We start from the raw sequence: 15383 nt of genomic DNA, 5'->3' as shown, positions 1-15383 counted from the left end.
CATCGTCCAGACTTCCACCATTGCTCCTGGTGCTCCTGGACAGACTGGTACTGTCGTCATTCTTCAGCCCAGCTCAGTCCTCACCGCACTGCCGACATCGTCTCCTAGTCCTGATGGAATCAGCTACACCACCATCTTTAGCACTTACACTGGCGACGTTCCCCTCACGACAACTCTCGCTCCGGCGAGCGGCGACCCTGCCAACATTGGCACCGTCATCGTCCAGTTGCCCAATGTCCTGGCTACTTCCAGCCCGACCGTCAGCGTCAGCATCACATACACCACCATTGTCAGCTTCTTCTCGGGATCTGCTCCGATCACCACCACGATCGACCCCGCCGTTGGAGGCAGCATTGGTACTGTTGTTGTCCAAGTTCCTCTTACCACCTCGGATCTCCTGGCTTCGCCCGGCATCTTCTACACGACCATTGTGAGCAGCTACTCGGGATCGGTCACTTTGACAACGACCATCCCTCCCGCTGCCACAGACCCTGCCGGCCTGGCAACTGGAACGGTAATCATCCAGGTTCCAAACTCTCAGATTTCTGCTACCAGCACGTCTGGCGGTGCTCTGGCGGCCTCTTTCACCACGATCTTCAGCACCTATCCGGGATCCGTCACGCTGACCACGACTCTGCCTCCTGCTGCCACAGATCCGGCTGGCCTCGGCACGGTCATCGTCCAGATCCCAGATACTGGAATCATCCCAACCGCCACCAGCGCCTTGGCTGCTTCGTTTACCACAATCTTCAGCACTTACCCGGGATCCGTTACTTTGGCCACCACTTTGCCTCCTGCTGCCACAGACCCCGCGGGTCTCGGCACCGTCATCATCCAGATCCCCGATACTGGAGTCATTCCCACGGCTACGAGTGCTCTGGGCGCGTTATTCACAACAGTGTTTACTACCTACCCTGGCTCGGTCACTTTGACGTCTACGATTCCTGCAGTGGACCCCACGGGTCTTGGAACGGTTGTCATTCAGGTCCCCGACATTCTGGGTACGTCGAGCCTCCCCACTGGCAGTCTCACCGTCTCGCCGGGCAGCTTCTTCACGACGCTCTTCAGCACCTACGATGGATCAGTCACTTTGACCACCACTATCCCCCCCGCAGCGACCGATCCTTCCGGTCTTGCCACGGTCATTATACAAGTCCCCAGCAACACGCTCAACACGAACGGCGTTTCCTACACCACGGTCACCAGCGCGTACACAGGACTCATCCCTCAGACTACAACCGTGGCTCCCGGCGCCCCTGGCGATCTCGGAACCGTCATCATCCAGGTTCCTACTAGCTCGGTCAGCGTGGATATCATTTCTTACGTGACCGTCACGAGCAGTGGCTTCACCGGCCTGGCCACGTTGACTACTACACTTCCGCCCGCCAACCCCGGAGACCCTGGCACTGTTGTCATTCAGATTCCAAGTGCCACCAGCGCTCTTGGTGCTCTGTACACAACCGTAACCAGCGGATACCCTGGATCCGTTCTCACAACAGAGACCGGCATCCTGACCGGAGTCGATGGCCTCGTCACTGTTGTCGTTCTGTCACCGACTGGCACTGCCGTGTCTCTGCCCACCGTCACAGGAAGCCCTGGTTTGTTCATCACTCTCACCACGGGATACGATGGATCTGTCATCGCCACGTCCACTGGGTCCGTTACCGGTGTGGATGGCCTTGTTACCGTCGTTATCCAGACTCCCACCAACGCAATCACGTCGCCCACGGCCACGGCCACAATTCCTGGTCTCTCGTACACCACCGTTACCAGCGGATACGGTGGCTCGCTCTTGCAAACGCTCATTGGCACCGTAACCGGCGCGGATGGACTGGCTACTGTGGTCATCCAGACTCCCACTATTGGCGTTACGTCGCCTTCAGCCACCATTCCTGGACTTTCTTACACGACGGTCACTAGCGGATACGGCGGCTCTCTTCTGCAGACCCTCATCGGCTCTGTTACGGGAGCAGATGGTCTCGCGACTATTGTTATTCAGACACCTACGCTGGGAGTCACTTCTCCCTCAGCCACCATTCCTGGACTCTCGTATACTACAGTTACCAGCGGCTACGGCGGATCTCTCATCCAGACCTTCATTGGAAGTCAGACTGGACCCGACGGGCTTGCTACGGTTGTCATTCAGACACCCACGATTGCCATCACCTCGCCAACGGCTACAATTCCTGGCCTTTCCTACACCACCGTTACAAGTGGCTACGATGGATCTCTTCTCCAGACTCTCATCGGAACCGTGACTGGTGCAGACGGCTTGGCCACGGTTGTTATTCAGACTCCTACCCTGGCGCTTACCTCACCAAGCGCCACGATCCCCGGCCTTTCCTACACCACCGTCACGAGCGGCTACGCTGGGTCTCTACCCCAGACCCTCATTGGTACCGCTACTGGCGCAGATGGCCTTGCCACGGTTGTGATCCAAATTCCTACAGCTTCCATCACGTCCAGCCCGTCCATCTCAGCGCCGGTTTCGTACACCACGGTCACGAGCGGCTATGGAGGCTCCTTCATCCAGACTCTCATCGGATCTCTCCCAGGCATCGACGGCTACATCACGGTGGTCGTCAACATCCCAACCGGCACGGCATCGCTGCCCACGGCCACGCTGCCAGGCGTCTCCTACACCACTGTCACGAGCGGCTATGATGGCTCCCTTCTTCAGACGCTCATCGGCTCAGTCACTGGCGCAGACGGCCTTGCTACGGTTGTGGTTCAGGTCCCTACTGCCACGGCCACGACCACGCCCGCGATCTCGGTCACTCAGTCCATCATCTCGTACATCACCGTCACGACTGGGTACTCTGGCGTCTCGACCCTGTTCCAGACCCTCGCTCCCGCAGCCTCCGGTCTGCCGGGCACCGTCTTCATCCAGGTCCCGACCGCCATTCCTTCGTCGACGCCTTCGCTCACCATTTCCGACGGCACATCGTACACCACTATTACCAGTTTCATCACGGCTTCCGCGACCCAGATCTCGACTCTGGTACCCTCGCGGAGCGGCGATGTCGTCACTGTTCTTTTCGGGGTTCCCCGCCGGTTGTTCGTCGTCACGACCACGATTCCGGGCCTCAGTGTCACGGCCACTTCGACCTTACCCATGGGCACCGATGGTATTCAGACGGTCATGATCCAAGTTCCGGGCGCGCCGACGGCGTCTCCTACGATTGGAGGCATCACAACCATCTTCAGCACCTATACCGGCTCCGTCACTCTCATCCAGACACAGACTCCCGCACAGCCCGGAGATCCCACGACGGTTCTCGTCAATCTCCCCGGCGTCTTTGCCGAGGTCACTTCGACTCGCTTCGGCGCCCCGTCGGCGGGCACCACCACAATTGCCCCTGTTGGTACCGGACTCCCAGCGACGGTCATCATCGATGTCCCCGGTATCTTCTCAACGGTCACGAGCGGATACTCTGGTCTTATCCCGGCAACGACCACCATTCTGCCATCGGATCCCACCGGGGTTGGTCTGGTCATCATCCAGACCCCGACCATCTCGACTGGCTTGCCGTCGATTACGCCCTCTACAGTCTTCACCACCGCGCCTGGAACTGGCTCGCTCCTGGCCACTGCCACGATCACCGGCCCTGATGGAGTGGTTTCCGTCATTGTCCAGACCCCGACGGCTGTTGGGCAAGTCCTATCTACGATATTCACCACCCAGCCAGGAACTGGACTGCTGCCGGCTACCACAACCGTCACTGGCCCCGATGGCATCGTCTCCGTCATTCTGCAAACGCCTACGCTCCCCTCAGGGGCTGGACCGACTACGGTCTTCACCACAGTCCCCGGAAGCGCCGCCCTCCCGGCCACCACCACCATCACTGGAGCGGATGGAGTCGTCTCCGTCATCTTCTTGGAGCCAACCACCTCCGGCCAGAGCCCAACCATCCCTACCACGGTCTTCACTACCATTGTGGGAACCGGTGCTCTCCCCGTCACTACTACGGCCAGCGGCCTCGATGGAATCGTCTCCGTCGTTGTCGAGCTTCCAAGCACGACCCTGCCCCCTGGAGTCACGCCCTCGACCATATTCACCACTGTTCCCGGCACCGGATCTCTCCCTGCCACGGCAACCGTTACCGGACTGGATGGCATCGTCTCGGTCATCATCTCGGAGCCCACGTCAAGCCTGGCTGGCCTCTTCACCACCATCACCACTGGAGGACCGGTTGCTGCGACCAGCACCATTCTGCCCAACGTCATTGGCGGCGTTGGCACGGTTGTTGTGCAGACGCCAACCTTCACCGCCAGCCCCGGCGCCTTCTTCACGACGCTCACATCTGGTGGCCCAGTCGCTTCGACCTTTACCATCCCGGCCGCTGATCCCACTGGCCTCGGCACCGTTGTCATCCAGACACCGACTGCTCTTCTCGCGTCTTACACGACTCTCACCATCACCGGCTCCATTGCAACGACCTTCTCGGTCCCTCCTGTGGGTTCTGGCCTTGGAACCGTCATTGTGCAGCTTCCAGAGCCTACTGGTACGTCCGCTTCGCTGCCGTCCGTCACATACACAACAGTTACCTCTGTCGGAAGCCCTACGACCTTCACCATCCAGCCTGCTTCCCTTGGTGATCCAGGAACGGTGGTCGTGCAGCAGCCTTCCATCACATCCGCACCCACTTCGATCCTCAGCCGTGACCTCACAACCATCTTTTCCCCCTACACCGGAACGACTCGTATCACCACCACCATTTTGGTCAGCATCAGTGGCGACCCGACTCTGCCTGGTACGGTCATTGTCTACGTGCCTCTCACAGAGACGAGCAGTTCCGTTGCTGCGCCCACAATCACCAGCGGTATCTCGTACATTACTCTCATTACAGGCGTTCCTGGCACCTTCATCGGCACCCAGACGACCACCCTGCCCGCTGGACCTGGCGGATCTGCCACCGTCCTCCTCCAGACGGCCCTTCCTCTTGCCACCTCCAGCCCAAGCGTTACTGTATCGTACACGACAATCGTCACGGGCATCATCGGCACCTTTGCTGGTCTTCAGACATCCACTCTTCCAGCAGGGCCCGATGGACTCGCAACGGTTCTCGTCCAGAGCGCCATTCCGTCTGCCAGTGTTTCCTTCACCACGCTTCTGACTGGAGTTCCTGGCACGTTCCTCGGAACCCAAGCGACGACCTTGCCCGTGGGCACAAACGGCATTGCAACCGTCCTTCTACAAACTGCTCTGCCGACCGCAAGCCCGGTCTCGTACACCACAATCTTCTCTGGTGTCCCCGGCACTTTCACAGGATCGCAAACCACCACGTTGCCCGCCGGCCCCGACGGTCTCGCTACCGTCGTCGTGCAGAGCGCCCTCCCCACGACGGGCGTCTCTTACACGACGCTCTTTACCGGCGTACCCGGCACATTCATCGGGGTTCAGACGACCACGTTGCCTGCCGGCCCAGGAGGGTTGGTCACCGTGCTTGTCCAGAGCGCGATTCCAACGGCGAGTGCTTCATACACGACTTTGCTCACCGGCATCCCTGGAACTTTCCTGGGCTCGCAAACGAGCACTCTTCCGGTTGGACCTGACGGAGTTGCTACTGTGATTATCCAAACCGCGCTACCTACCGCCAGTCCGACATCGTTCACCACCTTATTCAGCGGCATCCCGGGCACTTTCATTGGACCTCAGACGAGCACATTGCCTGTTGGATCCAATGGCATCGCCACGGTGGTTATCCAGACTGCTCTGCCCACAGGCATCCCAACGTCGTACACGACTCTGTTCTCTGGCATTCCTGGCACGTTTATCGCGCCTCTGACGACAACTTTGCCTGCTGGAACCGACGGCATCGCGACTGTGATCATCCAAACCGCTTTGCCAACAGCCAGTCCTCTCTCATATACCACGGTATTCAGCGGAATCCCCGGCACTTTCTTGGGTGCTCAGACGACTACCCTTCCCGCTGGCTCTGGTGGCCTGGCAACTGTTCTCATTCAGACAGCTTTGCCAACGTCAAGCCCTCTGTCGTACACGACGGTGCTCACGGGTGTTCCAGGAACTTTCCTCGGTGCGCAGACTTCTACACTCCCCGCGGGTACCAACGGAATCGCGACTGTGGTCATCCAGACTGCTCTCCCGACAGCCAGCCCTGTGTCATACACGACTCGCTTCACGGGAATTCCAGGTACTTTCTTGGGTTCACAGACGTCCACACTTCCTGCTGGCGCCGACGGTCTCGCAACTGTCATCATCCAGACGGCCCTCCCAACCGGCAGCCCAGTCTCGTACACCACGTTGTTCACTGGCGTTCCGGGCACGTTCCTTGGCTCACAGACGACTACGTTGCCTGCTGGCCTCGATGGGCTCGCGACGGTCATTGTGCAGACCGCCCTCCCCACAGCAAGCCCCGTCTCGTACACCACCTTGCTCACAGGGATACCAGGAACTTTCTTGGGTGCGCAGACAACCACTTTGCCAGCCGGCCCCGATGGTCTCGCCACGGTCATCATCCAGACTGCCGTTCCCACAGTTCAACCCGCGTCCTATGTCACGATTGTCACGGGCATTCCGGGCACCTTCACCGGCACCTTGGCCTCGACACTTCCCGCGGGAACCAACGGCGTTGGCACCGTCATCCTCCAGACCGCTGTTCCCACGCCGACTTCGAGCAGCGCTGGTGTCACTTACACGACGATCTTGACTGGAGTCCCTGGCATCTTCACAGGCACCCAGACGACTACCCTGCCCATCGTCACCGGAACTGTTGGCACCGTTCTCTTGGAGACCGCACTCGCAACTCCAAGCCCGGTCCTCTCCTACGTCACCTTGTTGACTGGTATTCCGGGAACTTTCATCGGCACGCAGGCGACTACGCTGCCCATCGGCACCGGCAGCATCGGAACAGTTCTCTTGCAGACCGCTCTCCCTTCTGCCACGTCGTCACCTACCAGCAGCATCAGCATCACGTACATCACCATTGTCACCGGTATCTTGGGCAGCTTCACCGGCACTCAGACGAGCACCCTGCCCATCCCGTCCATCGGCATCGGCATCGGCATCACGGCGACCGTCGTCCTGCAGACCGCCATTCCCACATCGGCAGTACAATCGTACACGACCATCGTATCCGGCGTCCCCGGCAGCTTCACCGGCACACAGACCACGACCCTCCCTGGTATCGGTCTCGATGGCTTGGCTACCGTGGTTCTCCAAACTGCCCTTCCCGCAGTCACCTCGTACACGACCCTCGTTACGGGCGTTCCGGGATCCTTCACTGGTACCCAGACAACAACTTTGCCGGGCATTGGAACCAACGGTCTCGGCACCGTCGTCCTGCAGACGGCTCTTCCCACAACTTCTGCCGTCTCGTACACAACCATCTTCAGTGGCATATTTGGCACGTTTACCGGAACTCAGACGACCACATTGCCTGGAATCGGCACCAACGGTCTTGGTACTGTTGTCTTGCAAACGGCTGTCCCCTCGACGACTGCCGCATCCTACACCACAATCATCACGGGCATCCCAGGCACATTCATCGGCACGCAGACTTCCACACTTCCTGGAACTGGTGTCAATGGCCTTGGAACAGTCGTCCTCCAGACTGCTCTGCCCGCTGCCACCTCGTACACCACGATCTTCAGTGGAATCGTTGGAACCTTTACGGGAACCCAGACAACCACCCTACCTGGCACTGGTATCAATGGCCTCGGAACGGTTGTCCTCCAGACAGCTTTACCCGCTGCCACATCGTATACCACAATCTTCAGCGGAATCGTTGGGACGTTCACTGGAACCCAGACAACCACCTTACCTGGTACTGGCATCGATGGTCTCGGAACTGTCGTTCTGCAAACTCCCATTCCCACCACGAGTCTGTCGTACACCACCTTGGTCACCGGCATCGCTGGAAGCTTCCTCGGCACCCAGACGACCACTCTGCCTGTCGTCGGCACCGGCAACGTGGCCACCGTTCTTCTCCAGACTGCTCTCCCGAGCGTCTCTTACACGACAGTTCTCACAGGCATCCCTGGCACATTTATCGGAACGCAGACCAGCACTTTGCCTGTTGTCGGCACCAATGGTCTGGCGACGGTCGTGCTCCAGACTGCACTTCCCTCCATCTCCTACACGACGCTCCTCACAGGAATCCCCGGCAACTTTGCTGGATCTCAGACGACCACTCTCCCAGTTGTCGGCACGGGCAACATCGCGACCGTTCTCATTCAGACTGCTCTGCCATCGGTCAGCAGCACGTCTTCAAGTTCGTCGGTTATCGTGATCAACACGTCCTACGTCACCATTGTTACGGGCATCTTTGGCACGTTCTCAGGCACCCAGACCACCACTTTGCCGGCCGCCGCCACGGCTCCCGGACTCGTCACCGTCGTCCTCCAGACGGCCATCCCCAGCCCCGGCACGACCTCGTATACCACGATCCTTACCGGAGTCACTGGAACGAGCTTCCCTGGAACGAGAGCAACGACCCTGCCGGTCATCGGCACGCTTGGAACAGTCTTGTTGGAGACGGCCATTCCAGATGTCCCGACAACCTCCTACACGACAATCCTCACTGGCATTGCCGGCGAGACCTTTGTCGGCACCCGGGCCACCACTCTTCCTGTTGTTGGAAGTGTCGGAACCGTCTTGTTGGAGACTGCCATCCCGGCCGCCACCTCGTACATCACGATTCCCACGGGAGTCGCAGGCGCCACGTTCACCGGCATACAACTGTCCACTTTGCCTGTCACGGGAACCATCGGTACCGTCCTTCAACAGACAGCTCTTCCGGCTGTTACTTCGTACATTACTATTCCTACGGGAGTCGTTGGCGCCACCTTCACCGGTATCCAGCTTTCGACGCTGCCGGTTACTGGCACCATTGGTACTGTGCTTCAACAGACGGCTCTTCCGGCCGCCACTTCTTACATCACAGTCCCGACAGGAATTTTGGGAGCTACATTCCTCGGAACGCAGCTTTCCACCCTTCCTGTCACCGGCACTATTGGCACCGTCCTCCAACAAACCGCCATCCCGCTTGTCACTTCGTACGTCACGATCCCAACAGGAGTCTTGGGAGCTACATTCCTCGGAACGCAGCTTTCTACTTTACCAGTCACTGGAACGATAGGTACTGTCCTCCAGCAGACAGCTATTCCCAACCCAGTCACATCTTATGTTACAATTCCCACGGGAGTTTTGGGAGCTTCATTCCTCGGAACGCAGTTGTCCACCTTGCCCGTGACGGGCACTATCGGGACGGTTCTGCAACAAACGGCTATTCCCAACCCGGTCACGTCATATATCACGATTCCCACGGGGGTTTTGGGAGCCACATTCCTCGGAACGCAGTTGTCTACCTTGCCTGTTACCGGTACCGTTGGGACGGTTCTGCAACAGACTGCCATCCCCAACCCCGTCACCTCCTACATCACGATTCCCACAGGCGTTCTCGGGGCCACATTCCTCGGGACTCAATTGTCGACCTTGCCAGTCACTGGTACGATCGGCACGGTGCTTCAGCAGACTGCCATTCCCAACCCGGTCACGTCATATATCACGATTCCTACTGGAGTTCTCGGAGCCACGTTCCTCGGCACCCAGCTCTCAACTCTCCCGGTTACAGGCACCGTCGGAACCGTTCTTCAGCAGACCGCAATTCCCAACCCGGTTACTTCGTACATTACCATCCCAACTGGCATCCTTGGAGCCACGTTCCTCGGAACTCAGCTCTCGACGCTGCCAGTCACAGGCACGCTTGGAACGGTCCTTCAACAGACTGCCATTCCCAACCCGGTTACTTCGTACATTACTATCCCAACTGGCATCCTTGGAGCCACGTTCCTCGGAACTCAACTCTCAACGCTGCCGGTCACGGGCACGCTTGGAACGGTTCTTCAGCAGACCGCAATTCCCAACCCGGTCACCTCGTACACCACAGTGGTCACCGGCGTCTCTGGCACCTTTGCTGGTACGCAGACAACGACCCTCCCGGTCACCGGAACCATTGGGACCGTTCTGTTGGAGACCGCTGTGCCACCGGCAGCCGTCACCTCGTACACGACAATCTTCACCGGTATCACGGGCACTTTCAGCGGCGTCCAGACAACAACGCCTCCTTTCACCGGCTCCATTGGCACCGTCTTGATTCAAACGGCCTTGCCCGCCGCCCCGGTGACTTCCTACACAACGATTCTCACTGGTATTCCAGGAAACTTTGCCGGCCTCCAGACAACCACTTTGCCATTCACTGGCACCATTGGAACCGTCCTGGTCCAATCGGCTCTCCCCGCTGCAACGTCGTACACGACGATCCCAACAGGTATCGCCGGCACGTTCCTCGGCACCTCCACCATCACCCTCCCAGCTACTGGCACCTTGGGCACCGTTTTATTGCAGACTGCCATTCCTACCATTTCGACGTCGTATGTCACCGTCGTCACTGGCATCACTGGGACCTTCGCCGGCACCCAGACTTCCACCTTGCCAGCTACCGGAACCATTGGCACGGTACTCCTCCAGACTGCCATTCCCCCTTTGTCTACGGGATACACCACGATCTTGTCCGGGATCGTTGGCACTTTCACTGGCACCCAGACCACGACACTTCCAGTCACCGGAACCCTTGGCACTGTCGTCCTTCAGACGGCCGTACCGCCAGCCACGTCCTACACGACCATCGTCACCGGCGTCTTTGGAACCTTCCTTGGAACCTCGGCAACCACCTTGCCGGCAACTGGGACTATCGGTACGGTCCTCCTCCAGACCGCAATTCCGATTTCCTACACGACCCTCCTCACTGGAGTCGCAGGCAACTTCCTCGGTACCCAGACGTCGACCATTCCCGCCGTTGGTGGTCTCGGAACTGTTCTGCTCCAGACCGCTCTGCCCACTGGTTATCTCACCGTTACCAGCGGAATCACCGGCAGCTTCACTGGCACTCAGACAACCACCTTGCCGGCCGTCGGAGGTGGTCTCGGAACCGTGGTACTCCAGACTGCTATTCCCAGCTCGGTCATCGTTTCTTACACGACTATCATTACTGGCGTCATTGGAACTTTCACTGGTACCTCGGTGACCACCCTCCCAGCCACCGGAAGCGTTGGCACCGTCTTGTTGGAGACGGCCATCCCGCCCATCTCCTACATCACCGTCACCAGTGGTGTAGTTGGCAGCTTCACCGGGACCCAGACCGTTACCCTTCCAACAACAGGAGCCGGCCAGAGCATTGGCACTGTCGTTCTCCAAACCGCGGTCCCCGCCATCTCGTATGTCACCATTCCGACTGGCGTCACTGGCACGTTCACAGGCACTTCCACAGTCACCTTGCCTACTACCGGCCCAGGCCAGACAGTGGGCACCGTCCTTCTGCAGACTGCTCTCCCAGTCATTTCCTACGTGACGATTCCCACTGGCGCAACGGGAACCTTCACAGGAACCCGCCTCAGCACCCTTCCAGTCACCGGTTCTGTCGGTACTGTGCTCGCTCAGACCGCCCTCCCGGTTATCTCGTACGTCACGATTCCCACGGGAGTCACGGGAACTTTCACCGGCACGCAAACAACCACGCTGCCGATTACGGGATCCATTGGTACTGTGCTCTTGGCAACCGCGTTGCCAGTCATCTCTTATATCACGATTCCAACTGGCATTACTGGAACTTTTGCGGGCACGCAACTATCGACTCTGCCTGTTTCCGGCACTATTGGAACCGTCCTGGCACAGACTGCCCTGCCTTCCATCTCGTACATCACTATCCCGACCGGGGTCACGGGAACTTTTGCCGGTACCCAACTTTCAACTCTGCCAGTCTCTGGTACAATTGGAACCGTTCTTGCTCAGACCGCTCTTCCCCCCATCTCGTACGTGACTATCCCGACTGGGGTCACAGGAACTTTCGCTGGCACTCAATTGTCAACTTTACCGGTTACAGGCACTATCGGGACTGTCCTTGCCCAGACTGCTCTCCCTTCCGTGTCATATCTCACCATTCCTACTGGCGTTACTGGAACGTTTACAGGTACCCAACTGTCAACTTTGCCCGTTTCTGGAACAATCGGAACTGTTCTGGCACAGACCGCTCTCCCAGTCATCTCCTACATCACCGTCCCGACAGGAGTCACTGGCACTTTCACTGGCACCCAATTCTCAACATTGCCAGCCGTTGGAAGTGTGGCCACAGTTTTGGCGCAGACAGCCCTTCCAATTATCTCGTACGTCACTGTTCCAACAGGAGTCACTGGCACTTTCACTGGCACCCAATTCTCAACATTGCCAGCCGTTGGAAGTGTGGCCACAGTTTTGGCACAGACCGCTCTTCCAGTTATCTCGTATACTACCGTCCCGACCGGGGTTACCGGCACCTTTACCGGCACACGTTTGTCTACGTTACCGGCCGTTGGAAGCGTGGCTACAGTCCTGGCGCAGACAGCCCTTCCAGTTATCTCGTACGTCACTGTTCCAACAGGACTCACAGGCACCTTCACCGGCACGCAATTCTCAACCCTCCCGGCCGTTGGCAGCGTTGCCACAGTCCTTGCCCAGACTGCCTTGCCCGTGGTATCCTACGTCACGGTGCCCACAGGAGTCACCGGCACCTTCACTGGCACGCAATTCTCGACTTTGCCAGCCGTTGGAAGCGTTGCTACTGTTCTTGCTCAGACCGCTTTGCCCGTTATTTCCTATATTACGGTGCCTACAGGCGTCACTGGCACCTTTACGGGAACTCAGTTTTCAACCTTGCCGGCAGTCGGAAGCGTGGCTACGGTTCTTGCCCAGACTGCCTTGCCCGTCGTTTCCTACGTTACTGTTCCTACGGGTGTCACTGGTACCTTTACTGGAACACAGCTATCTACCCTTCCCGCCGTCGGAAGCGTCGCCACGGTTCTCGCTCAAACTGCCTTGCCCGTATTATCATACGTCACCGTACCCACGGGAGTCACCGGTACCTTCACGGGAACGCAACTGTCCACCTTACCCGCCGTTGGCAGCTTGGTCACGGTACTCGCACAAACCGCTTTGCCGCAGATCTTCTACACGACGGTTCCCTCCGGCGTCCCGGGCTCCTTTGCCGGGACTTCGTTGGTCACCCTCTCCGGCACTGGAGCCACTAGGACAGTCGTGGCACAGACTGCCATTCCGTACACGACAGTTGTCACCGGAGTTTCTGGAACCTTTACGGGAACCTCACTCTCTACCATCGGAAACACGGTTCTCGCGCAGACAGCCTTGCCGCAAATCTTCTATACGACCATCCCATCAGGCGTGCCAGGCACCTTTGCTGGAACGTCTTTGGTCACTCTCACGGGCACTGGACCTACTCAGACAGTCGTTGCTCAGACGGCCATCCCTTACACGACAGTCGTCACGGGAGTCACTGGAACCTTTACCGGAACCTCACTCAGCACCATTGGAAACACGGTTCTCGCTCAAACAGCTCTGCCGCAAATCTTCTACACCACGGTACCTTCGGGCATCCCGGGCACATTTGCCGGCACCTCTCTCACTACCCTCGCGGGTACCGGAGCAACGAGAACGGTTCTCGCTCAAACCGCCGTGCCGTACACCACAATTCTTACGGGCGTCTCGGGCACCTTCACTGGCACTTCAGTCACGACGATTGGCAACACGGTCGTCCAGCAGACCGCGCTCCCCACAAGCACATCGTATACCACGATCCTCACGGGTGTCACTGGCACCTTTACCGGTACGCGGGCTACAACTATTGGAAACACGGTAGTGCAACAAACGGCGCTCGTCTCGGCAAGTCGCGTCGTCACCAGCTCATACCAACCCTCCGGCTGCGTACCGACGCCCACCGCCGCCTCTGCCCCGTCTTGTGTACCATCTGCGGTCACTTTGCCGTCCCCCTGCGCCACTCTCACGGGCATCCTCCTGGCATCGTACTCCCAGGCGACACTTAATGGCTGTAGTGCAGCCTTGGGTGCAACTGCCAACATCGCAGGCGTTAACGACTGTCTCAACTTGACAACGATTGGTCTTCTCGGCAGCGTATTGGGATACAACTCTGCCAGATGCGTCCAGTCTGCCCTGACGGGCAAGTGTCTCACCAGACTTCCGACGGTGTGCGCCAACCTCGCGGCATCCAGCCAGACCGTTGCCACCGTCCAAGCCAACGCCGGTCTCTGTCTCGCCAACCTTGGAGTCTTTGGTACCATCACGACAGCCGGCAACTGCGTCGCTTCGAGCTTCATCAACCAAGGCGGGACGGCTGTCCTCGGCTGTTTCGAAAGTGCACTCGGATTGCCAGTCGGTCAAACGGTCGCCAATTTGGCGACTACAGTGTTATGTCCTTCCGGCACAGCTTGTGCAAGGGCTCCAGCAGCCTGCGGCAATCTTTTGGATATCACGCTCTCCACGTCTGATATACAGGCCAATCTCAACCTCTGTCAGGCAGGCCTGGTCGTCAGCGCCCTGGGGTCGACGGTATCGAACCTGGCAACCGGCTTGGGCTGTACGCTCGGCAGCGTTACCGGCCTTGTGGGCAGTCTACTCGGAGCACAAACACAGTCGTACGCGCAGTGTATCCAGAACCAGCTGGCCTCGCAGTGTATCACGTCGTTACCCCAGAGCTGTGTCAGCCTGGGAGTCGACGCGACTGGCGGCGTGGCAGCAACGGTCAGCGCACCAAACCTCATCTCCTGTGTAACTTCGCTCGGCCTCTTGTCGAATGGCATCGCCTCGGATTGTTTGAACCTGTCCTTGACGGGCCCCAACATTGTGGCTTGCCTGAACCTGCGCCTCTTTGGCGTTGCCACAGTAACCGTGGCCGCCAAATAGTCAGATCAATGCTTCTACAGCATAAAGTCCTTTCTTTCTTCTGTCGGGTTTTCCTATGTTTGATGGCGTTGCGGAAAAAAACTTGAAATTGTCTTACTACAGTATGGATATCTCACCTCTAGCCTTTCTTTGTTCAGAAACTCGCTGGTTTCTTCTGCGCAAGTCGCGATGCAGGACGTTTCTTTAAAGCGAACACAAGACTGATAATCATGTAATACGTAATATCAATAATACCTTCCTTTGTTCAAGAATAATCGGAGTTTACCTGAATCGCATTGTGACAAGAATGCAGATTGAGACGAGAGAACCAGGTGATGTCTAGAAAAGCCATGTCCCGGACGTGATCAGCAGGAGCTTCATAGCGCCATCGATTGCTCTTCCATGGCTGAAAACTAATCCCACCCAGGGCTACCGTCTGGCCTAGCTGTTTGTGGCTGTTGGTGCAACGTTGGATCGATCTGAACTTCCAGGGCTTGATTGTTGCTGGAAGAAACACACAACTCTTCTTGCTGATCTCATTCTCCCCATGGCCGATTACATGTGGATCTGAAAGGAACGAAAGCGAGCATGGCCAAGAAGAAGCTGAGGCCTTGATAACATGCTCGAAACCCGG

General features: G+C 58.1%; 1 protein-coding gene across 1 annotated transcript in view; it reads left to right on the top strand.

Annotated features, from left to right (window-relative positions):
- Positions 1-14770, top strand: part of CORC01_06047 (UbiD family decarboxylase) — a gene marked incomplete at both ends in the record, with an annotated part of 29501 nt that extends 14731 nt beyond the window's left edge. The window contains one exon of the mRNA XM_022617689.1: positions 11-14770. Coding sequence (XP_022475745.1) covers positions 11-14770 — 14760 coding nt within the window. The remainder of the gene's footprint in view (positions 1-10) is intronic.
- Between the last annotated feature and the right edge of the window lie 613 nt (positions 14771-15383).

This window comes from Colletotrichum orchidophilum (genome assembly GCF_001831195.1).
Source record: "Colletotrichum orchidophilum strain IMI 309357 chromosome Unknown Scaffold_44.1, whole genome shotgun sequence".
In the NCBI taxonomy this organism is placed as follows: Eukaryota; Fungi; Ascomycota; class Sordariomycetes; order Glomerellales; family Glomerellaceae; genus Colletotrichum; species Colletotrichum orchidophilum.
The sequence above is the reverse complement of the archived record's forward strand: the minus strand, read 5'-3'. Positions and strand labels throughout refer to the sequence as shown.